Source organism: Ursus americanus, chromosome 2, assembly GCF_024610735.1.
Source record: "Ursus americanus isolate L20-20 chromosome 2, mUrsAme1.1.p, whole genome shotgun sequence".
In the NCBI taxonomy this organism is placed as follows: Eukaryota; Metazoa; Chordata; class Mammalia; order Carnivora; family Ursidae; genus Ursus; species Ursus americanus.
The window spans coordinates 89463089-89487549 of record NC_142128.1 but is presented as its reverse complement, the minus strand read 5'-3'; the positions used below and the strand labels follow the sequence as shown (position 1 = coordinate 89487549).

The window sequence follows — 24461 nt, the reverse complement described above, 5'->3', positions numbered from 1 at the left end:
TCAACAATAAAAATAAATGAGCTATCAAGCCAAAAAAAGAGAGAGAGAGAGAGAGAGAGAGATGGATGAATCTTAAATGTGTAATGCTAGGTGAAGAGGCGAGTCTCAAAAGGGTACACACTGTATGATGCTAATTATACAACGTTCTAAAAAAGGCAAAACTGTGGCCACAGTAAAGATCTGTGGTTGCCAGAGTTTGGACGTAAAGGGGGGGGGGGTAGATGGGGGAAGGGCAGGGGGTTTTATAGGGCAGTAAAACTATTCTGAGTGATGCTATAATTGTAGATATTTAACACTATGCATTTCATTTGTTAAAAACCTACAAAACTTTAGAACACAAAGAATCAATCTCAATGTGTGCAAATCAAAAAAAAAAAAGTCATTTAGGAGGCTGGGTGATCCTAGGATGGAATGCAGAATGAGACAAAATACTAATTGTATCAAAGATGTATGACACAACCTGGGGTGGGGGTGAGGTGCTGACCTAAGTAACTTTGGTTGGTCTTTTAAGACTAAAGATGAAAGATGCTGTGTGTAAGAACTGTACTCTAATTGATCAAGTTTTTCCCCACTGGGGTTATGGCTAAACAATTCTGATACTGTTACAGATGGATAGTGGAATTGAACAACTGAATAAATGGATGGAAGACAGTGAGAACCAGATTTCTCACTGCTGGACTGGGATGAACAAATGGAGGAGGCTAGAACGATCCATGGATTAGATAATGGATTAGATCACGATAATTAGATCACGGATTACAGCCAGATACATCAGCATGAACTCATGCTTAGCTTAATAAGATACAGATGGTTACTTATAGAAATATTTATAGATATGTGTGTACATATGAGTTAGTATACACACATGTATTTCCTTGCTCTGTCAGCTGAGAGAGCCTAGAAACAACACCCCAGTATAAATAAATATACACAGTGCCTAGATCTGGGTTTCTAATACCATTCTCCAATGAAAAGAATCAGGGCTAACTGGAGAAAGAGCTGATTCTAGAACTCTGGGGGCGGGGTGGGTAGGCAACATACAAAATGAGCTAGAGCAGGAAGTGATAGAAAGTAACAAAATGTTCAAAAAACAAACAAACAAAAAAGAACCCACACTGATGAGGGTATGTCAAAGGGACACAAAAGCCAACTGAAAGAGCTCCCCATTAGCCAAAGCTGGAACAATTTCAGCAATAAAATCAATAAAGCAGGGGCGCCTGGGTGGCTCAGTCATTAAGCGTCTGCCTTCAGCTCAGGGCGTGATCCCAGGGTCCTGGGATCGAGCCCTGCATCGGGCTCCCTGCTCCACTGGGAGCCTGCTTCTTCCTCTCCTGCTCCCCCTGCTTATGTTCCCTCTCTTGCTGGCTGTCTCTCTCTCTCTGTCAAATAGATAAATAAAATCATTAAAAGAAAAAAATCAATAAAGTAGTATTGGATTATAACCCAAAGTATAAAATAAGTATTTGTGAGTCTATATGATATAAATAAATGATTAAATAAATAATAAGAGATAAAAGACAACTGTCTCAGTACAATGATTCAAAATAATTTATGTAGATACTCCACTCTCTAAATGGTGGACCATAACTCGCCATCTCCTTAATATAGACTATATAGTGACTTCCTTCAAAGAGCATAGCATGGAAAGGGAAAAAGAGAGTAACTTACAGTGAAAAATCTGACAAATTCTACTTCAGCCAGGGAATCAAGGTCAACAGCAACAATGCTAAGTCATATTGACCAAATGTGCCCTTGACATGTGATGAAAATGGATTCCTTCCCCAAACTCAGAGCCCCAATTTCATCATCAGGAAAACAAACAAATCCCAGTTGAGGGACATCCTGCAAAATACCTGACTAATACTTCCCAAAACTGTTAAGGTCATCGAAAACAAGTCTGAAAAACTGCCACAGACAAGAGGAGTCTAAGGAGACTTGATGACTCAATGTAAAAACTGAGGAAATCTAAATAAAAGATGGGCTTTAGTTAATAGCAATATATCAATATTGGTTCTTTAATTGTAATAAATGTATCCTATCAACATAAAATGTTAGTAACAGGAGAAAATGGGTGTGGGGTAGGAGAACGCTGTACTACCTTTGCAATTTTTCTGTACATCTAAAACTGTTATAAAAAACTAAGTTTATTTAAAAAAAAAAAAAAGGAAGAAAAACAAAAATGAAATACTGCCAGAATGTCAGAAGCCCCTCTTCTTTCCCTCCCCCTTCCATTATCTTCCATTTCCACCAGAGGCAATACCCATTCTTTATTTTGTGTTTTCTTTGCTTTTCATAAAAAATTTTACATCTTTACATATCCTCAAACAATGTGGTGTTACTTTGAATTTTATATAAATGAAACTGTGCTGTATGTATTTTTCAGCTAGTTGTTTATCTTCGCTTAGCATTACCACTATGAGATGTATCCATGTTGGTGTATGTGGCTGTAACACATTTATTCTCATGGCTGGATAACATTCCGGGGGATGACTGTAACATCTCCTATACTTCTAGACTCCTGTTAATGGACATTGGGTTGTTTCCAAGTTTTGCTATGACTAACACTACTACTACAAATATTCATGTGTATTGCAAAAATTAATAAAGGGAAACCTCATTAACGTGAAGCGGGGAGGCTAGAAGGAGGCGCCCTACCACTCGATGTCAATCACAGGGAGAACCATCAGTTACAAACCCCAACAGAAGAATCATCCCTAGGAAAGTGATCAATTCAGGTCCCCACAGGAAAAGATGCGCACTGAATCTTCTACAGGAAGTCAACTAGCCCTGCAACTCAACTGATGACAAATTATCATCAGCCTGAATTCTTGCTTTTTTCCAATGGACTTTCATTCGAAATAACCCCTTCCAACTTCTTCCTCCTTCTCCATGAAATAACCTACCCTCCTTTGTTTGTTAGACATGCCTATGGCTTTGCCTCAGCCTGTATGTCCTCAACTGCAATTCTCTGTCTTTCCCAAATAAATCCATTTTTGCTGGTAAAATAACTTTTATTTTTAAGGTTAACAATATACATATAAAAATTCCTGTGCAATAAATACCTAAAAGTGGAATCACTGGGTTGGGAGGCATGCATGTTGTCAACTTTGCTGTGTAATACCAAACTGTTTTGTAAAAGTTGTCACACATCGATTGAGATTACCATCGGCACCAATTTAATTTGCACAAATTGTGTTCCTTGGAAACCCAGGAGTCAATAGAGGCACTTCATTTTGTTTTCTCAAAGTTTTAAATTATGTGATTAAAAAATAAAATAATAACTATTACAAATTTATAATAAAAACATGATGATAGATGCCAAATGGTGGTACATTAAAAATTATCATAGGCTTTAACTTGTCCTGAGAGATTAACTTGCTCAAAATAGAGCTTGTTCTGCCATCTGTGTGCATATATTTGAACTTGGTGTAAAAGTGGAGAAATAAAGACGTGGCATGTTCCTGCTGAAAGGATGCCAAGTTCTGTTCCCATAAACTGGCCTTAATCTGAGAAACTACTAGCCTTTTGGGTTTAATTACATTCCTAAAAATCCCCATAAGTATATATTTTTTTTCCTATAAAACAAGACCTCAATCTTTACTCCACAAAGAAAAATAAAGAAATTAAGCTTGTATTTTATTTTTCCTTCAAGAACTCCAATGACTTGAATTCAAACCTATCACTATATTTAGAAGAGTGTTTGAAGTGTTGTAAAATTCATCACTCTTGCATTCAAAATGCCTTTGATGTAAAAATCTACATTTCTGTAGACAAACAGTAAATAATAAACCTCTCAATACTATAAATTAGTGCATTCTGCTCCCATGAGTTATATAAGCGTAGAAGACCCTACTTGAAGATCACTGCCATTCATCCTCCCGTGTCTTAAATGGGCTGCCACTCTATACAAATCTGTTTACTGTTAACCTAAGGAGCTCACCGTAGCAGAGAGTAAAAGGAAGGAAAAGAACCAAATTTTAAAGTTACTTCTCAAATGGGGAGATGGAGAGACATGGGACAAAAATTAGGGCTGTTTCGTATTAGGCAAAGGCTCACCTTTTGTAGAAAGGTCGAAAATTATGCCCAGTATTAATTACACTGGAAGCCAATTAAAAAGTTCAGAAACTGCTATTCGAGTAGCTCCACTGGGCTCTGATGGTGGATTCTAAGCCTAAGGCCACTTAATACAAAAGGCAGTGGCTTTGGACAAGGTGCTAAAACCACAGCATCTTCTGCATGACTCCATTTAACAGCGGAGCCTTCTCCTGGGATTCCCAGTTTGCATTTCTGTGGGGTCTTTCTAAGAAGAGCATTGGACATGTATCTTCATCCCCAAGTACCCCACGTTGTTCATCATGATGGTGGGCGCCGTAACACACCAAGGAACGTGGCTACCCACCCTTGGACGCTGTAAGGAAGAATTCCCCAATTCCGCTTAGGTAAGTACACCTACTCAGGCAAGTGTTTCTTGATGAAGTTCACTCTCTTCTGTGCATAAGCCTTGTGTGAGAAATCACTCAGAGGGCAAAGATATCCAAAAGGCATTTACATAGAAATCATAAAGGATTCTTCTGTACAGGTTAGTGTATTTTCCCCGTTCTAACCATCGCTAGGGCTTCTTTCATCCAACCACGAAAAAGAACAGATTTTGAAAGTTTTAAGGCATAAAATAGTAACTAAGAGAAAGGTTAAAATGTTACATTGACCTGAGTTCGAGTGATGGAGCCATCAACCATTGTTAGCTATGTGGCCCTGAGTAAATTATTTAACCTCTCTGATCCTTACTTTTCTCCACTGTCGGAATAAGTGGAAAGCCAGGAGTTGACACTAGATCGGTCTTCAAAGCCTGTTCTTTCAACCACCACACTGGACTGCTCCAGACAGTTTAAACAGCACCTTGCACGTGGGAACTCACTACATCTCTGCAGGCTGATTGATTTATCTTCAGGAGTACCTTCTTCAATCAAAAGCCATGACAGCTAAAACCAAACACCAAGGCTCCAGAGAAACAGCTTTCTTCACAAAGTTTTACACATGCACAAACTCAATAGTTGGGTCTGAAACAGAGAAGCATCCCTTTCAAATAGTAGCGAGTCCGATAAATCTGTTCACAGCTCAGAAAACCACACTTCAATGCAGAAGCTACACTTCAGGTTAACCAATTGTCTCAAAATCAAATATGGCTCCACAGCAAGAATGTCTACTGTTTTGAAGCTGAGATACTGAGTTTTAGTTGAGATATGAAATTTTCATGGGCAAATTAAGAAACCTTTTCTATTCTCCTGAGAGCGTAATAAGGCCTTTTAAGGAAAATTCCACGGTGAAATCAACATGGCTAAGAGAGTCTGTTCAAAACAGGGTGCAGAGGACATTGAGGAAGCAGGGCCCATGCACTTCTGTTTCAATTCTCCAGAATAGCCATGAACTTTTGAACTCATCAATTGCAACTTGTCAATTGCAATTTGACCACCCCCTGAAACACATCCTTCTACTTTGGACTGAAATCCAATGTAACACCTGTTAGTTAAATAGCCAATCCTGTAGTCTCCAGTTTAACTCTGTCAGCACCAATCATAATTCTTTCAGAACAAGTTCTGTAATCTTGTGGGTTTTGCTTTTATAAACCTGTACTCTCTGCTTGCAATATGAGCATAACTTTCCTTTTTGCATGGACTCTGTGCTTCCTGGATTGCAATCCCTACACCCCCCCCCCCCCGAAAAAACACCTATGGTTGCTTTTATAGCATCTTCTTTTTGGTTCCCAGGTCTATGAACCAGATACCTTAAAATAGAAACTGCCTTTACTTTGGGATATTGTCGCTTTTTGCAACACTTGTGAAAGTAGGTTTAGATTATCTGGTTTAGAGTTGTCAGAGAAATACCATAAAGAAAAAGGAAATATGACAATCTCGAGATAGCAGGCCTTGACTGAAAACATTCAAATTCAAAACATCTTAAAATGACATGTAGCCAAACAAAGCACAACTGAAAGTCTCATATAGCATTGCACCACAATTTGCAAACTCACTTAAGAGGACAGAAGTTACCACCACCCCCTCCACCGCCCTGCGGGATATTGTAGCGTCCTACAAGCAAACCAGGACTGACCTGCTGAGGTCACTTCTGGGAGTCAGGCTTCAGTGCTTTCTATGTAAAGCCAGCCCTCCACTGCCTGGCTTCTACACAGAGAACCACGCTCCACTCTACAGAGCCAGGCACCGTCCTGACAGCTCTTCTACCACGAAGCCAATCTCTGTACTGCACCATACACACGGCACACCATCCCATATTCATTCTCACCACCACCGACCACCACCAACTGCTTATCTTTGTTGCATGACTTCAAATGGCTTCACCCCCCCAGGCCACACCAAACCGAATCCATCTTTAATTCCGTTCATTTGTGTTTTGATTTTTTTAATGAACACAAAGAGCATAGGAGTGGGATAAACTTCTGTGCCTTGGGAGGAGAGGGAAGGCTTCATAGAAACGTGATAGGTGTGCAGGGTTTAGAAGGAAGAATAGATGGCTACCAAGTGGAGAATGGAAAAGAGCACTCCAGGTGGAGGGAACAGTATTTGCAAAGTCTTGAAAGAATCCTGAAAGGCTACAGCAGGCTTGTAGGGATATGAGGCTGGAGAAGCGGGCTGTAGTCAGAAGGATGAGACCCTTGTTTGCCTCACTGAAGTAAGAGGACTTGATCCTGGAGACAAAAGGAAACCAAAGGACCTGATTTGGGTCAAGGTCCCTAGTGAAGCCCATGTCATTCATGGAGACTGCTCTTGTCACGTAAGTCGTTCCTTCCTGGGCATTCCTACACCCCTTACCACCCATACCACACACTCAAGCATTATTACTTACAACTCTTCCAAGTATTTCAGTGTGTGTGGCCACTGACTAGAGCGAACCCAACGGCAGGGGCCTTTTATTTTTTTAACTTCTCTATCCTAAGAATACCTATGAGTGCTGAGGAAGTAAATGATCAATAATTTCCCAGGACCAGTGGATTCGTATTCCTCCAGGGGATGGCTTCAGCACAGTAAGTTCCAGAGATAAGAGTAGGGAAAGCTCCAAATCAAAGTCACTACAGCCCTTACTACTGGCCATGTGTGACAGAATCCAAGATCACAAAACTTAACTTGGAGAGCAACTATACACTTGAGTCTACCCTCCATGAACTCGGACTATCCCTTTCTGCCTAGTTGTGCTGCCCGACCCAAGCCGACAGTACTCCTATTCCCCCTGGGAATACTAGGTCTGAACATGCCCCCATTGACTGGGGGGAGATGGGGTGGCAAGGACACAATCAGTGCATTTAGGAAATGCATCTGGCTCTGAAGTGAGTGTGTGTCTGTTCCTGTATGTAAATGCCAAGTTGCAGGAGGTTACCATAGCAACTCCAGCAGGGTGCTGCAGTGGGCAGCTCTGCACAGAGGTGCAGAAACCCCATTCTTTCACATCTGGTCTTTTGCTGTGCACATTGGATCCTAGCTGGCACATCATGGCTTCAGGCCCCGGCTTTGGGATGCTGCAAAAAAGGAAGTGGGATTTTGAAGACCTGCTAGTCCAATTTCCCTTTTTTCATGCACCACACACAGCCCTCCTCGGGCACAGTAAACACGGCATGTAGAGCCCCAAACAGGCTCTTTAGAAACACATAATTCCCTATGCTCATTCTTGTCTATTACGATGAACAGATTGTTACTTGCACATCAGCATGACTTCCAAGCAAAATTTACATCCGCTGAATAACCCAGCAATTGTACATTTTAATGAGCGGCATAGCCACAGTGTCCCCATTCCCAGCCAGCCCCCAGTTTTTATTATGTTATTGGTATGTTTTTAATGCAAAAATAAGTAATGCCATCAAGTGTGTAGGCTGGACTTAACAGGGTCAACTAAGCTGCACTCCAGGAACGGCAAACCAACTTTTCAAAGGACCAGGCAATATTTGAAATCGCTTTTCCATAGGGATTGGAGAGTAGGGATTTATTCACCCACTTCTTAATGTTTGCAACGTAAAGAGATCTCTTGTGAATAAAGAGCACCAGGGAGGTGTTAGAGGACATTCCACATGTGGCTCTAACCTATGTATGGCCATCAGGAAGCCATGTTCCTACAGAGTGAACTCCAGTTGTTAGGACATTAAGTAGATGGAACATTCGTCTCCTGGACAGTTTCATTGTTTTTCAGTTTTTGGATCTGAACAGTAACTGTGAATTGGGTTATCTTTGAATTCTCTCATGGGCAAAGTAAGGACGATTTACAGCATCACTAAAGAAATGAATTGCATGGTGGGTGTGCACAGCAGGGAGAGAGACATCTGCACAAGGAAAAGTGAGGGAAATTTTGGTTAACAAAGTCACATGAACCTGTCCTGCTTTGCAAGATGCTGGAGCAGGACCACAATATCTTTGCAGCCTGGCAGTGAAAAGGAGGTGGATTAGAAGGTTCCAGGATCCTAAGGAGTTTTGTGGCCTAAGAAAATTAATAGAGGGGTACTGAGAGAGAAATGTAAACAAACAAAGGAAGGGAGGAGGAGTCTCTCAGCCAGGAAGACCATTCTGTGTGCAGAAATGCCTTTGCCTACCAAAGGTCGCATTGGGAACAAAGAAGATACCAACATGAAAAGACTAGAGTTGGATGATTTTTTTACCCAAGGCCTTGTGCTGCGACCTGGGCATGTGGAGGTGGCTGCATGAGGACATCCTTGCATGTAAGCGTGGAGGCAGGATGGACACCAGGGGGAGAGAAAACTTGAGTGTTGTGAAGGAACGCCAGAGAGTGCCAGTCACCTGGTGAGAGATAGCGAGCCCTCTCCAAGAGTGCAGGCTAGAGATCCAGCCAGTGCGATGTGGCCTACACACGCCTGCCACGGGGAGGGCGGGGTACCTGCCTCGAACTCCCCCAGGAAATGCTGTGGGAGTGGGTGTCCAGGGGGTGTGAAGCAAAGAAGGGAACATGTGGCCAGGGAGTGGGGAGAAGGGCTTATGGGAGTTGAGCTGGTCGCAGACAAGTGCTCTGTCAATGTGCTCCTGAAGGAAAGCGGGGAGGTCAAGGCCGGGAAAGGTTTCAGAGAGACTCCAGCAACCTGCTCCTGTGGGGCAGGGCGGCAAGAAGGTCGAGGGCCCAGCATCCATGTCGGATCTGAGGAGAAGTCAGGAAGAAGGAGACGGCGGCCGGCAGGTGGGTGTGGAGGGCGGGCTGGGCGTGGGGCGGATCCAGGGAGGTAGGAGTGGGGGAGGGGAGGTCGGCGGCGAGTGGGTGTGTGGAGCGAGCCGGGGTGGGGGGTGGGGGCGCCGGGCCGCCTCGACCTCCCCCGGGACTCACCCAGCACGAAGTAGGGCAGCTCGGTGTTTTCCAGGTCGTCCACCACGACCATTTCTCCCGGGAAGTCGTTGCGCACCGAGAAGAGGAGCTTGGGCTCGGAGGCCGAGGGGCTGTGCATGATGCTCAGGTCGTTCTCGCGCAGGAAGGGCAGCGCCGACACCGTGATGCTCTTGAGCTTGCACTCCAGCTCCTTGGATGGGTCCACGTCGCCGGCGGCCGTAGCCAGCACCGCCGCCGGCCCCCAGCAGCAGGCGAGCAGGGCGCAGAGCCCGGCTAAAGCCATCTTGAGCCCCGGCCGCCTTCCTCCGGCGCCGCGAAGGTGGGGGAGGCGGCAAGCGGGCGGGAGCGAGCGAGCGCGGGAGGCGGGGGAGGCTGCGGAGGGACGTGGAGCCGGGAGAGCCCCGCTCGGAGGAGCCAGACGCCGCGCGCAGTGCGCGGGGCTTGCGCGCTGCTTCCCGGAGCGCCCGCGTTCTTTGTTCCTCGCAGCTGCTTCGCTGGGGAAGGGAAGGGGGGGAAGGAGGAGAGAAGGGAAGGAAGGACGTCGGAGGAGAGAGGAAAGGAGCCGAGGATTCTAGGGAATCAGGTCAGCCCCCAGCAGGCTGCCCGTGCTGCCGCCTTTCTCCTCCTTCGCCTCCCCCGGCACGAGCACGCTCTTGGCTGGGAACTACCTGCACAGCATTTTTTAAAAAATCGGTCTTTGCAATGTAAAATCTTCCTTCTCGCATCCTCATCCAGATGGCTTGGGAAGGGCACAAGGGCGCACACACCTTAAAAGGCGCTTCCTGAAAGCAGGTGGGGGGGGGGGGTTCTGTATATGCAAATGAGCCCCCCATTATTTCGTGGATTAGGTGGTCACATTCTTGTCCTTTTATCCACTAGGTTTGCATACGTGTGTTGGATAAACGGTTGCTGACTAAAAAAAAAAATGGATGCATATATTTTTACTCAGCACTAACTTTGCAGAAATATTTAGAGGAAACATTTGGCTTGTAGATATAGATAGCTCAAGAGGTAGATGTGAACAACAAAATAAAGCCAAGGCACGGTGTACAGTGAAGCAGGAGATCAAAAGTGTTATTGGCAACTTTTTTCTGCTCTTTGTTTCATTTCTGTTACGAATGTTATCAGTGGTAACCAATATAAAGATGATGTGGGGAATGCTATATTTGATAGAAAAAGTAAAACTAGCTAGAAGAAATGTTGAGCCTTTAATTCTAGAGAATCCAGTAAATATAACAGAGCTGGAAGAAAATGTGGGGAAAACAAAAAAGCCTGAATTGTCTAAGCACCCCTACCAAATTGGAAAGGAATAAAAGAGTATCCTTGGGCATGGGCCAAGTCAGTCCCAGCCCCATCAGAAGTAGAACAGGGTAGATAGCAACAATAACTCCTGTTAAGTTTTGTTTCCACTAGCGCTGGGCAGTGTTGCCTTAACAAAAGGATGACAATACGCAATAAACCATGGTAGAAAAGTGGTTCGTGTGTGCTGGAATCTGATGTTTTATTGAACTTTCTCTCCCACGATAACCAATAACTTACTTTAAAAGTTTGCCCTTCCAACATCATTTATTCAATGCTGATTTAAATACTAGGTGTTGTAAGTCTCCTCCAGGTAGTGCCTACTCTCCAGGAATTTAATGTGCCACACTTTACAAAGAGGACCCCTCATTTGAGAAACAATTTCATTCTCATGGTGCCTCCTGTTAATTTATTGGCACATGTGAATGTATGTCCTTTAAAAGAAAAAAAAACACATTTGCCATATATTTCACAAAGGTACTCTCGTTGATGGATAGGAGTAGAGAAAATAAGCCATATTTAAGAGGTGAAAGACCTGTTTACTATGAAAAAGGGAACAAAAAACGGTTTATTAGGAGTTCTCTTTTGAATCTGGTGTACCAGATGTCGATCACCACGCAGCACTGCAAACCACTGCAAAAGAAATGTATTAGCTGAGGACCTTCCTAAAACTCATCCTTATTTTCATGACTCCCCTATGAGGTTCTGAAGGAGAGAAAGACCCCAGGAAACTTTTTTTCCTACTCTCCCTAGCCTAAAAAGCAGTATTAAACTTAGTTTTGCGAAGTTTACCATGGAAAGATTAGCGTGGGTGCCAGGAAAACACAAGTGGTTGTAGAGTGAGAGAAACAGCACGTGACCACCAGATCATCAGTGTGCACTCTCTCATTTAACAGATGATGAAGTTAAGGCCAGTGAAGTAGTGAGGTGACTTACCCAAGATCAATCTGCTAAGAAGGGGTGCAGTTAAGACTGCAGATAAGACTTCTTTGCCTAATGCTCTCTCCACTACAGTTATGTTACATTTAGGTGCACTCATGGATTATCATCAGAATTTATGAATCACAGTCATTCATTCAGTAAACACTTGGGTACCTACCATCTGCTGAGCATTAGGCTAGGCATGGACAAGAGAAATACTCCCACTTTTGAGTAGCATATAATCTGCAATTCCTTTGAAATCTTTAATTTTCTGAAGTGTTGAGTCATTTTAGAAAACCTAAGTGAATCACATGGGGCTGATTTTCTAATCAGTCAGGATCTAGTATTTTTTGCCTATCCATGGTCATTTTTACATGCATTCTTATTCACATTTAAAAGGAAAAATGCATAGATTAAATAGTCATTGAAAAATGTATATTAATTTGGAAATAGTTGGAAGCTGGGTTTCTCAAACCTTTATAGACCTCTTTCTCTATGGGAAGATCAGACAAAAGAACTGTACAAATAAGAAGAGGTCCTATAGTGCCAGGGCACTGGATTCCTGTAAACATAGATGCGATGTCACATGGCCTCCTCTTAGGGATTTAAATGCCTAGAGATGGGGGAAAGGTTGAAGTTCACAGAAGGTAGAACATCTGTACTCTGTGATGTTTTACATTTAAATGGAACTTGGAGAAATTTATATGCATCTCAATCATTACCTTTGTGTATAGGCAACATGATATAGTTGCAAACATGTTTGGATGTAAGTCTCAACTCCTTAATTTGCTTATTTGAAAGTGAGATTGGACCATTCTTTTTTTTTTTATTTCTTTTTTTTTTTTTTTTTTGAGAGAGAAAATGAGAGAGAGAGAGAGAGTGCATATGTGCAGGAAGGGGTGGTTGGAAGAAAGGGAGAGAGAGAATCTTAAGCAGGCTCCATTCCCAGCTCAGAGCCCCACACAGGGCTCAATTTCAAGATCTTGAGATCATGACCTGGGGCGAAATCAAGTTCAGACCTTTAACCGACTGAGCCACCCAGACGCCCGGAGATTGGACCATTCTTATCTTCAGTATCTCCATCAGTGAAATGGAGTCCGTGATCTCTGCCCACCTCAGAGGCCACAAATAGGTGCAAGTACTTACTTTCACTGAGATGCTATCAAATAGCACATTCTGTTATCTCTAACCTGATACACATTCCAATCAAATTAAAGCCCATTTCCCATTTCCAGTTCTCCCATGCCGTTCTGCCCACCTGGGAGGCACTGCTCTGTGTTCTCCAGGTCGTCTCATCTCCACAGACCAATCTCCAGCCTCATCTACACAGTGGGTCCTTCTCTCACATCCTTGTCTCATCGCCCCTTCACGGAGCACTTACACACACATACACACGCGCCACCTTACAAGGCCAAGGGCCACTTCTGATCACCATGTCTTGCATTTGAGATTCTTAATTTGCAATTAGAAACAATTATACATACTTTTTAGAGCAGTTCTGAGAAGAAAATGAAACTATGTATGGAAAAGATCCGACACATTTTAGGCATCAAGTTGGTGTTCAGTAGTGATAGCCTTGGACATTATCCCTTTATTCAGTTATTTCTGGTAGAGAGTGGGCTTCAGAATCTCCTTCATGAGATTGTCCTCCTTGTAGTAGCCAGGAGTAAATTAAGCAATTTATACTCCTTGGTGTATACCAAGGATAAATGATTGCATGTGTTCACCAAAAGAAATATACAAGAACATTCATAGCAGGTTTACTTTGAATAGACAAAAAAAAAAAAAAAGAATCCAAGACTGCATCAATAGGAAATAGATAAATGGTTTATAGTCATGAACTGGAATACTGCACAGCAATAAAAACATGCAGCAACATGGATGAAACTCACAGACCTAATGATAAGCAGGAGAAAGCAGACACAAAAGTGCATATATGCTCAGATTCTATTTATGAACTTCAAGAACAGGTAACGTTAATCTTTGATGATGGAAGTCAAAATAGCAGCTATTTCGGAGAGTGGGGGATTTTGACTGAGAAGAGCAGGTGAGCTTCCGGGGTGCTGGAAATGATGTGAGTAGTGGTTACATGGATGCATAGACAGGCAAACATTCATCAAACTGTACACCTGTGGGATTTTTAATGTATATGATACCTCATTAATTTTTTTAACATGGCTTAGAACTCCATACCCACAGTATGCAGAAGGAAGGTCAAACCTGTATAATAAGATACAGAAGAGGTGAAAGTGACGGATGGGTGGGGCTAAGGGTGTGTATGTGAGAAGTAGTTCTAATTTTTCCCCATTCATTCAGAACATCTGGCTCCTTAATGCTTTTTAGCTAATCCTGATATATACTACTTGAGATTCATTAAACCTCTGTTTTCTTTTATTTTTTTCTCGTTTTTTACAAAATAATCTTTGATTTTGCTCTCCATTCAAGAAAGCTAAATCAAAACACTTCTCTCCCTTTCTATGTATTTCCTCTTTCCATATTTTCTCCACCACACAACTTTGAACTCCCAAATTCCTTTGCCAGCTCCAGCCCCTAGCTCTTCTGTTGATTGGATTTTTCTTGAACTATTACTCTCCTGTGCTCTTGTCCAAATTTAGTGTAATATGTTAGTTAGCTGGATGTAATTCAGTTGTGCATCCTCATTAGGACATTAAAAATATATTTCACACTCTTTGATCCAAAGTTAAGAACTCTTTTTCCTTATTCTTTCCTCCCCCACCCCTCCTCTCAATTCACAGGCTCAGTAACAGCACCTGCTTCACAGAAACAAGGCTGGTCCTGTTCTGATTTCTCTAGTCTTCCTTTAAAAACCAAATGGAGATCAACAGTCCCTCCTCCCGACACACACTGAAGCAAAAAGAGACACACAGAAGGAGAGCAACACAGGCAAAACAATTCCCTTTTTTGGAAGCAGGGCATTTTTTTCCCTTTAATCTCTCCCCAGAAACCCGAAGTTCTCCTCTATGCCTTTGTCTTCACAGTCCTGGTTTTGGGGACAGAACGTTTCTTGATTTAGCTGTTCAGAGTCTCTCTCTCCTCTTCTTACTGAGTTCCTGCTATCTTTTTCCTCTCTCTCTTGTATCTCTGGGGTGTGTGTGCGTGTGTGTGCGCGCGCGCGCGGGCGCGTGTGTGTGCGAGCACACGCGCGCGCTCGCCCACTGTGAGAGAAGTATTTCTCACTTGGGGGCTCATTTCTAATTAAGCAATTCAAGACCAAGAGGCTAAAATGCACAAAACAACCGAATAAAACCTCAATTTAGAAGGAAAATGGCTCAAATGGGTCCCTGTCTCTGGGAGTTCTAGTTAAGCAAGCAAACAAAATGGTCTGGGACAAATGATTATTGTAACTCAGGAAGATTAGGAGAAAATGTAATTAGCTCCCAGCTTCTTCCTGTTCGTCAGCTTCTTACACCCTCCAACTCCCCAGCCTCGAATTTAACCAAGGCTTCGTAATCCACACCAAAAAGTCCCTGCTGCAAAGCCTGGAGGGTTAACAGAGCTGGTACCCCAGCCTGCCAGCTAACCAAAGGAGACAGCCGGTGAGACTCCGAGCCCGCCCCCTGCCAAGCAGCCCAGCCAATGGGCACCTGTGGGGAGTGTGGCGCTGTGTCCCATTGGCTGCCAACCTACGTGCATAAGAAAGAAAGAGAGAGGCTGGCAGGGCAGCATTGTTATCTTAAGACACTCATCTGGTGTCTGAGTCTGCAGGTGACACTGGTTAGGTACGGAGCGCGGAGTCGGAGCAGGGACGCGCCGGGTGGATGGAACCCGCCTGCCTCGGAAGCTGCTCGCCGCTGCACCGGCAGCGCCTCCGCTGAGCTCGGAGGTTCCCGTTAACACTTGCCCGGGGACGTGCACCTGCGGTACGGTGCGAGCTCGGGGGCAGGTCTGCAGGCAGCCGGGAGAGCAGTGAAGCCGGAGGAACTGTCTTCGCTCAAGTGCAAGGCAGTGATTTCGGGAGAAAGAGAGAGAGAGGGCGGGTGAGTCTCTTTAGAGTTGGAAGGAAAGCAAGATCTTGGGTGTCTTTTCCGTGGAGGGACAGGGGACTCCCCCATCTGGGTTTTGCACTTTCCTTCCCTCTCCCACCCGCGTGCGCCCTGGCCTGGCGCCGAAGCCCCACTTCAAGCATGCTTTGGGTGACGGGGACCCTCGCTGCTCAGCAGGAAGGCAGCAGGCAAGTGGTCTAACGGCGACGGCGGCGGCAGCAGCAAAGCGGGGAGCAAGAGAATTTGAAAAGAGACATCCGCTCTCTCTCACACGCTGAGGGAGAGGCATTCGCGTTTCCCCAAATGAGAAGGAGCCACAAGAAATCATGAAGTAAAAACTTTGGAAAGCTGCCACTGGAGATGTTGCACGAAAACCTGGAATGTTTCAGGAGTCTCCTCCCAGTCCGTGAAGGTTTGGGGAGCAGCTGATACTGCAAGGAGGGCTCTTGCAAGGATTCAAGGTAACAGTGAAGGGTTTGGGTGCGATTTCTCTCTTCCCTTTTTGTTGTCCTTTGGTGTGTCCCTTGGGAAGGGGATCATTTCGCGCTCCTGCAACCCTGTTGCCCAGGTGTCTGGCAGTGGCAGGCAGAGGGAACGATCCCACCTCTTAGTTTCTGTCTCGTGGAGCTGAGCAGTGGACTTCGCAGCTTAGGAGATCGCCCTGTTATCGCCTGCTGGTGTCGCCTGGCTTGGGCACTCTGCCTGACCTATATTGCTTTTGCCTGGTTTAAGTCCTCAAAGTTAGTGCAACTCCCATTAGCCTCAGAAAATCCAATTGGGCTGGGTAATTGCAGAAGATGACGAGGACTTTTGCCTGCTCGGAGGCTGCTGGACTGAACTGTAGTCTGTTCACTATATTTGGGAAGGGCCCCCGGAGAGCCGAGGGTGTGATACATGATACATTCGTATTCACATGTCCATAGAGCTATATTCACATGCTCATAGAGCTCCGTGGCGTGTCTGTAGAGGCCTGTCTTCTTTCTCCCAGGCACATGCAGCCAGGAAAAAAATTTCTGAAGAGTGAACCCTGTAGGTTGCAAATAGGCTCCCTAGGGTGGTGGCAGAGCCCCATTGATCGAGTTGAGCCTGGTGGCACGCTGGCGACACCAGGGAGAAGGGTGTCGTGCTGGAAGGAGGGGCATGCTGAGATTCTATAGCGATCCCTCTCCCTGGGTCTGTGATCATCTGGTTACACAGCCCGATGCTGCCTGTGGTATGTGTGTGTGTTTGTGTGTGTGCCTGTGCTCACAGCTGTATGCAGAAAGCAGGCTGCTGACCAAAGAACCACGCATGTGCAGCTCTCTGCCTAGGCCCCTGGAGTGTTCCTTCCTAGTAGGAGCGTGAACTTGGGAGCTGTTGTTCCAGCCCAGAGGAGTTTTCTCCTCACCCAGCAGTCCCTCGGCATGGTATATATTTATCCAGGGTATATAGACCTAAGCCAAATATTAACTAATAATCAAGCTAATGCACTGTAACATGATTGAACAGACCCCTCTGTAAAGAACTGTGTGTGTGCTCTTCCTAGCCCTGGGAGCCGGGTGCCCTGAGCAGGAACAAATGTTTTCTTAAAAGGGTGGCAATTATAACAAGCGATGCTTATGGCTGGATAATCTGGGCCTTATTCAGCAGGAATAATGATATGTCAGCGCCGACCAATCAGGAGGATAAAAGGTTTATTATAAGTCAAGTATTTCTGCCTCTGTCCTTCTCCAGACATGTGCTTGTGGAAGGGACACTCTTTCTGACCGTGTTCTCTAGAATACATATAATGCCAGTATTCACCAAGCAGCTAAAGTATTTTACAGAATCCCCTGGGGGGCAGTCTGATGACATCAGGCAACAGCAAAGTGATGCTGGAGTTTGTGTGTTTTCCCTCTTGGTTTCACACAGTTGTGTGTGTGTTATTTGTTTAAAGCAGGACCCTCCGGAGTTCCCTCTCACTCACCATAAGTTGCTTTGCAGCCCTGGGGACATGACCGAGCAAGGCTGCCACAATGATCCTGAAATCTTATCAATATCATAGCTGCTGCTTATTCTGGGGAAGGATGCATGCTTTGCTTCTTTGAGGAGGGATGTGATCTGAGTAGGCGCAGAGCACAGATACTGTGAAATGTTTGAGGGAAAAGAAACAAATGTCAGACTATGGTCTTCCCTGCTGGGGGGGTGGCTGGATCCAAAGGGTTTCACAGCTGGGCAGCAGCCCTGGAGAAGACAGAAGGATCCTTGACTCTTTCTTCTCCCTCCTCTCCAAAAAATGGGGCCAGCTTTGTCTCCCAGAATGGAGGGATATGCACTGCAGTGTGGGCACCAGGAAGGAGGAGAGGAAGGAAGGACTGGGGAGGGAGGAGGGCCCTGCTCTGCCAGCACGGGGCCAGGCTCAAGGATGGGGGAAGATCAGCCTCTGGGTGTTGCCTTCTGGCCTACTAACAGGTTGTTTACTGAGCAAGGCCAGAGGGCAGAGAACATCCCTGCGTCATCAACTCCTTCTGATCACCTTTCCCAAGGCACAGGCTGGCCACCGGGGAGCATCACATAAGAAAGATCCCTTCTGAGACAGTGCTCCAGAATCCCTCCCCAGCTCACAAACAAGAGGTAATCTGGAGGGACTTGAGACAGCTGCGTGGGCACTTTCTGCTGACTGGGATGCTTAGTGTCGAGGTTTCCTGGTTCGTGTTTTGTTTTCCGCACTGTGCAGTGCATTTTGGCGATTCAACTCTTTCCCTTAAATAAGAAGACCTTGTATACATTTTACAATGGCATCCTTTTCCAGGGGGCTGAGAGCATTTCAGGGAGCTCATCTAATTAATCCTCACACAGCTTATTGTCTCATTTGTCTTTGATTACCCTACAAAGTGGAGTGGGGATGGTTTTAGCCTCCTTCTTGGAAAAGAGGGGGCCGAGAACCTTGGAAAGATGAACTGCTGTACTTAGGGTTCCATGGAGGGGGGTCTGGGGTTCAGCATTCCTGGACCAACTCCAGACTCCACCAACTTCTCCTAAGAAATGGTTTCATCTTAGTAACACAGATCTCATCGAATTGTTCTGTGCTTTACAGGAATGGGAGGTTGCAGTGACATCGGGCCTTTCCTCTGGCCCTGACTTAAGGGCTACGAGGGATAAAAGTCTTAGATCTTGCCCTTGCCCTCAAAGATCTTACAGTCTAGTTAGGAAAAGAGGCTGACATCTGGGAAAAAGAGGAATGACAATATACAGTCTCAACAGCAGTTCAATACAAAAGATTCACGAGGCTGACCTAATTCATCCACGACTGATTTGTTCAGATAACGAGAACTATCAGTATTCCAAGGAGAGAGAATTTGAGTTGCACCATAGGGGATGGGGTGGGTTTGCTTGGAAAGGAAGAGATGGAGAAGGGATTCCAGCTGACAGAGATGCCAATGTCAACGGCAGCATAGCTGAGAATGCTGGAAATTTCAAGGCTTGCACGTTTCCTTCGGGTTTGCCCTGGGTCACTTCTCCACTTGGATCCTGGAAATACCGTACACCTGGGTTAATTATTTGAAGCCTCTGTCGGCCTAAAGGAAGCTACTCTTGGCTGTGGACATCTCATTAGGCATTGAAACTCACCTAGCCTCCCACCCACCCTCAAGTCTAATCCATATATTATGAGAAAAATAGTGCTCAAGGTCAGGGAGCTTATCAACATTGTATCAAAAATTTTGGATGAAGATAGTGGGGGAAAACCAGGCAAGTTTCAAGAGAATGTGAGAAAATCTCATATTTTAGAATCAGAATCTCCTAAGAGGCTTGATTTTCCTCCATTTCCAGATTCCCAACCCAAATGTCCCTATTGGGGTTTAGTAGGAACCGGCAAAATGCCAAAGCCCTTAGGCATTTAGCATTGAGCAGGAGATTTTTATTCTTAAGATTCTTGAGCATGCCCGTGTACCCAACCTCTTGCCTCCCCTCCTCTTTCCCTTTTAATAAAACATATGCTGTAGCTGTCACAAAAGAGGAGGCCACAAAAAGCAGGAGGGTGGGGCACGGTACCGGCCGCAGCTGGACCATGGGGTACCATGGCTGCTCAGCTGAGCAGGAGAGGGGACAGGCAGGCTGCCAGCCCAGCCAGCTTCAAGGAGGGGCCCTGGGCGCAGACCACCAGGAGATGGCTGCGACCGGCCGGCCACACCATTTGCTCCAGTAGGGAGCCCCATCTCCTAGGGAAAAGGTCAAAGCAAGCCATAGGTTCTGTGAGAGAACAACCACGCTATTCATTGGTCTTCACTTGGTTGGAGACATCTGTTCACCCTGCGTGTCCCTGCTGGCTTGGGTGGCCCCATTCCACCATGGAGACAGTTGCTATCAGGCATGAGAGTAAAATTACTTGCCTAAAGTCACACCATAATTGCTCTCAGATCAAGAGGAAATCCCCAGAATCCAATTCGTTTGATTCCTCAGCCCCAAGAGTTCACTCTGGGGATGGTCCTCAGGGATATTTCCTTTCTGTTGAAAATTCTCCCTTAGGCCTTCTTTGTTTTCTGTGTTAAATGACCATGCAGCCGGACAGCGTGGCTGTGGCCTGTTTCTTTTCTGTTCCCAAGTACCCACTGCCAGTCCAGGCCCATGGGCGTGTGGTGAGTGCTTGTAGGTTAAAGCTTTTTTTGGGGGGAGTGAAGAGAGGCTACTCAGTCATGCTTCTGACTGGGGGCTGTGGTGGAGGGGCGTCATCTGGCCAGTTAGGATGCAGGCTGATCTCTTTTCAAATCTTTACCCTGCTTATGCAGATGGAGGTAGAGTTGACTAACATCATGACAGCATGGAATCTTCAACACCCAGTTCTATCATTCCTTTTCCTGGAACCCACGTGGAATGCCAAGATGTCCGGAATGCAGGGTTGAGCAAGGGAGTCTGCAATTCGATACCTCATGAGACTGCGCTCTAATTCGCGCTATCCTCCCAGCACAGTAGCCACTGGCCACATGTGGCTCTTGAGCACTTGAAATGCAGGTTCTAAGTATAAAATGCACACTGAATTTTGAAAACTTGGCTGAAAAGAAAGAATGGAAAACATGTCATCAATAATTTTTAATATTGATTACATGCTAAAATGATAATATTCTGGATATCTTGGGTTAAGTAAAATATATTAAGATTCGTTTCACTCCGTTCTTTTTACTTTTTCATGTGGCTGTCAGAACAGTTGAAATTATGTTTGTGGCTCATATTATGTTTCTTTTGGGAGTGCTGGTCCAGGGGCTGGAGAGTAGTGACAGGTAATATAGACAAAGGGCAGAGGCATGAGATAAGAGGAGCCAGAGACGTGAAGGGAAAGAACATGGAGGGAGAGATGTCAAGCAGCCCACATAGCTTGCTTTGATTTATGTTTGAGGGGCACCTCATCAATGGTGACTCAGCCCACCCAAAGCATTTTCAGAGCATGGCAGCTCTTGGTTCACATGCAAACAATCTGCAGATGAGAGGCCTGGTCATTTTATCCTAACATTTTCGAGTTTCTGCATGACAGTGGAAATAACCAAGGAAATTATCTTTAGGGTTTCACTCCAAAGTGTGAGGACACAGCAGTTGGGACCAGCTAGGTGTGTTTGGTTTTCAAATCTCCTTCTTTCTTCTCATCACTATCACACTATCATCTTTCCTTGTGAGAGTTTTCCTTCAAATCAGACGTGTTGCTAGTGTGCTGAGGAGAAAGAAGTCACTGCTCTGTGTTAAAGGTTGTTTTGTGGACCTGTCAGTAAGAAGAATGGGGGGAAGGCATCATGATTGAATTTTGTTTAATAATTACAGACTTGAACTTTATAATCCAATCAATATTATTATCTTATTATTATTCATTGCAATGCGGTTGGGCCACAACTCGAACTCCTCATAATTGCTCAGCGTCTCAGAGTTTACAAAATGTTTTACAAGCTTTCTCTCACCTGATTTTCACCAGAGCCCTATGGGGTGGTTATTATTTCCATTCAAAGTTTTCCATGATTCGACCCCAAATTACCTTTATTACCTTATTTTCTAATCCTTCTCTTTTATGCACTTCATTCAGTCTTGTCTACTCAAACTGGTCTACTTACTGTTCTCTATTGTTAACTATGTAAAGGAGAGCATATTACCTCTCTGAGCCTCAGCTTCTTCATCTAGAAAGTAAGAAGAAATAATACCCCATCTGTCAAAGTGTTGTTCTGAATGTTAGACGAGTTAAACTATCTAAGGTTCCAAACACAGTTCCAGGTACATGATAGGTGCTCAACAAATGTCAACATCCTTTCCTAGCACAGGTCTTGGCTTTGAGTAAAATGTCCAAAGCTGAACTCATTGCTTACCAATTTCACACACAAAACGATTCCCCTCTCCAAATTCCCTGTTTTGATGAAAGTCTCACCCAAACCCCCAGGGGCATAATTAACAAATCCGGGTTGTCCTGGGCTCCACTTTCTCACACAGCCCCCCACATCCAATCAATCCCCAAGGCCTGGCAAGATCTACCTCCTCGTGGTTTCTCAAAACCATCCTTCCCCCCAGCCTCCCTCCACCACTCTTTTAGCAGGTGCTCAGCCTTCTCACCTGGAGTCTCCCAATGCTCCTGCCTCCGTTTCCTCTCTTAAAGCCCGGACAGTCCAGTCTCCTCCCTGCAGCTAGGGCGATGCTTCAAAATGGTCCACTTGATTATGCTTCTCCCCTTATAGTAATTCTCCAATGATTCCCCATACTGTCAGAATAAAACCCAAATGTCTCAGCGTGACAAACAGGAGACCCCTCCTAAGGCAGTCTGGCAGCCTCCTCAAGCCTCTCTCCAAATCCCCATTCGCACTCCAGCTGCCTGAAATAATGGACAGCTCCCTCTGCGCTCCAGGGTCCTTAGGTATGCGGCGTTGTTTCCCCTTCTCTGTCCTGCTTCTCCAGGGTTACAGACCTTCAAGACTCTGTAAAGATGATCTCCTCCTTGAACACTTTCCTGAGACTCAGAGAAAGAATTAATTGCCGCCTCCTCTGTACTCCTACACACCTCAGTCAGACTGTTTTTGCACCGTACCCACCACACTGCAACAATTTGTTTATATGGCTATCTACAGCGCTCAAAGTGGGGCTGGGATTGGGTTTCAAAGACATATTTCCTGGGAAATATTTATTCAGTATATTATTAGGTATATGTGCCAGGTACTCTTCTTAGGCACTGGGGATTCAGCAGTGAACAACAGATTAAAAACTCTGCCATCAAGTTGCTTACATTCTAGAGGGAAGATAGGATGGTAATCATGATAATGATTATTATTAAGATTGCTGCTGATAGCTAACAGTTTAATAGTACTTCTGTGTCAGGCTTTGCTGAAAGCTTGACATACATTAACTCACTGACTTCACCTAATGATCCTATAATTACCATTTTAATAAATCCTACATTCCCATTTTATAGATGATGACTTGGAGGCCCAGTGAGGTTAAACAATTTGTCCACGGTCACACAGTTAATAAATGGGGTAGCTGGTATTCTAACCCAGTTTAGATTCTGAACCCATATTGCTTATTATTATGATATCCAGAAAAAAAAATAGACACGTAAACAAATAAGTGAGATTGTTTCAGGTGCCGGTAATGAAGATTATTAAAATAGAGTATTAGAAGAGAGTGAGTGAGTGAGGTGGTGGTCAGGGAAGGTCTCTTCAAGGAGGAAACATTTAAATTGAGACCTGGTTGTCAGTTGAGGAAGGTAGAAATCCCAGGGTAGGGAAGAATCTGGGAGAAGAGAAATTGTATGCTGTGTGACAACCAAGGCTGTAGCTTCTGTGATGTCCCCTGCTGGTGTAGACACTCAGTCCTGAGCCATCTTGGGGGGTAACAAATTGTCCAAATATTCCCCAAACCCCTGTCATCAGTCCACTTGTCCCTCTGTTCTTTCGGTTTAAGACAATTTCTCACAAAGCCTCTGGTTTGCTGCTCTCCAGAAAGGTAGAAGGTGCAGGGACACACACACGCACACACGCACGCACGCGCACGCATCCCTGCTCTGCTGAACCACTTTATTTCACTTCTTTCCTGTGAATGACGTGTCACTCAGAACCTTAGTGAAGTGACAGGCGCAGGCAGAGCAAAAAGGCTGGAGACAGCCCAGAGGCATGAGCAAAAGGGGAAAAGAAAATTATTTTTTAACAAGGCGAAAAGTGACTTGGACTGGACGGAGAAAAGGGAATTTGATCAGGGAGGGGCCTCTAGGCTGGGGGTTACTCTCTTTCCTGACCTGGGTGGTAGTTTCTGCTATAGTTTTTCATATGTATGTATATCTTTATGTATTAAACACATATATATACATAAACACATACATATATATATTCACAGACAACACACCACATACACACACACATATATATTCTTTATGAATATTTCTCATAATAAAGCTAAAAAAATGGATGGGACAAGTTCATGCCTATTTAAAATATATCCAAAGCCTACTTTATGATAAACATTGTACGAGGCTTATTTTCACATATATTGTCTCATTTAATTTTTATTACAACCTTTACAAGTAAGTTTCATTCCTGTTTATAGACTGAAATTAAGAAGACAAAGCACAGAGGGGTTGCCATTGAGACCCAGGGCTCTCGTCCCCCACTCCACGCCCTTTGGCTTCTATACAGGAACGCTCTAAGATCAGTAAGGTGGGGAGAAAAGGCCCCTGGTTTCTGGGTCAGACAAACTTGGGCTTCAATCTAATCTGGGTCACTTACTACCTGTGTCAGCTCAGGTACACTACATAACCTCTCTGAGCTTCTGTGTCCCCATTCAGTAGAATGACAAAAATAACCGCTTATCTTGCACAAATATTATGATGATTCAAGGTAATGATTCAAAAATGTCAACAAAGTTCCTGCCGCACAATTCAAAAAATGGCAGCCGCTGTGTGTGTGTCCCGGAGTAGTCAAGCTCATCAGACGC

The 24461-nt window shown here is 44.7% G+C and overlaps 2 protein-coding genes across 2 annotated transcripts in view; one reads left to right on the top strand and one right to left on the bottom strand.

Moving 5' to 3' along the window:
• ASTN1 (astrotactin 1) overlaps window positions 1-10001 on the bottom strand; it is a 294984-nt gene extending 284983 nt beyond the window's left edge. The window contains exon 1 of the mRNA XM_045811403.2: window positions 9331-10001. Coding sequence (XP_045667359.1) covers window positions 9331-9613 — 283 coding nt within the window. The 5' untranslated portion in view covers window positions 9614-10001. The remainder of the gene's footprint in view (window positions 1-9330) is intronic.
• A 5267-nt stretch (window positions 10002-15268) lies between these two features.
• BRINP2 (BMP/retinoic acid inducible neural specific 2) overlaps window positions 15269-24461 on the top strand; it is a 104495-nt gene continuing 95302 nt past the window's right edge. The window contains exon 1 of the mRNA XM_045811429.2: window positions 15269-16015. The gene's annotated coding sequence lies outside the window, so the exon portion shown is untranslated. The remainder of the gene's footprint in view (window positions 16016-24461) is intronic.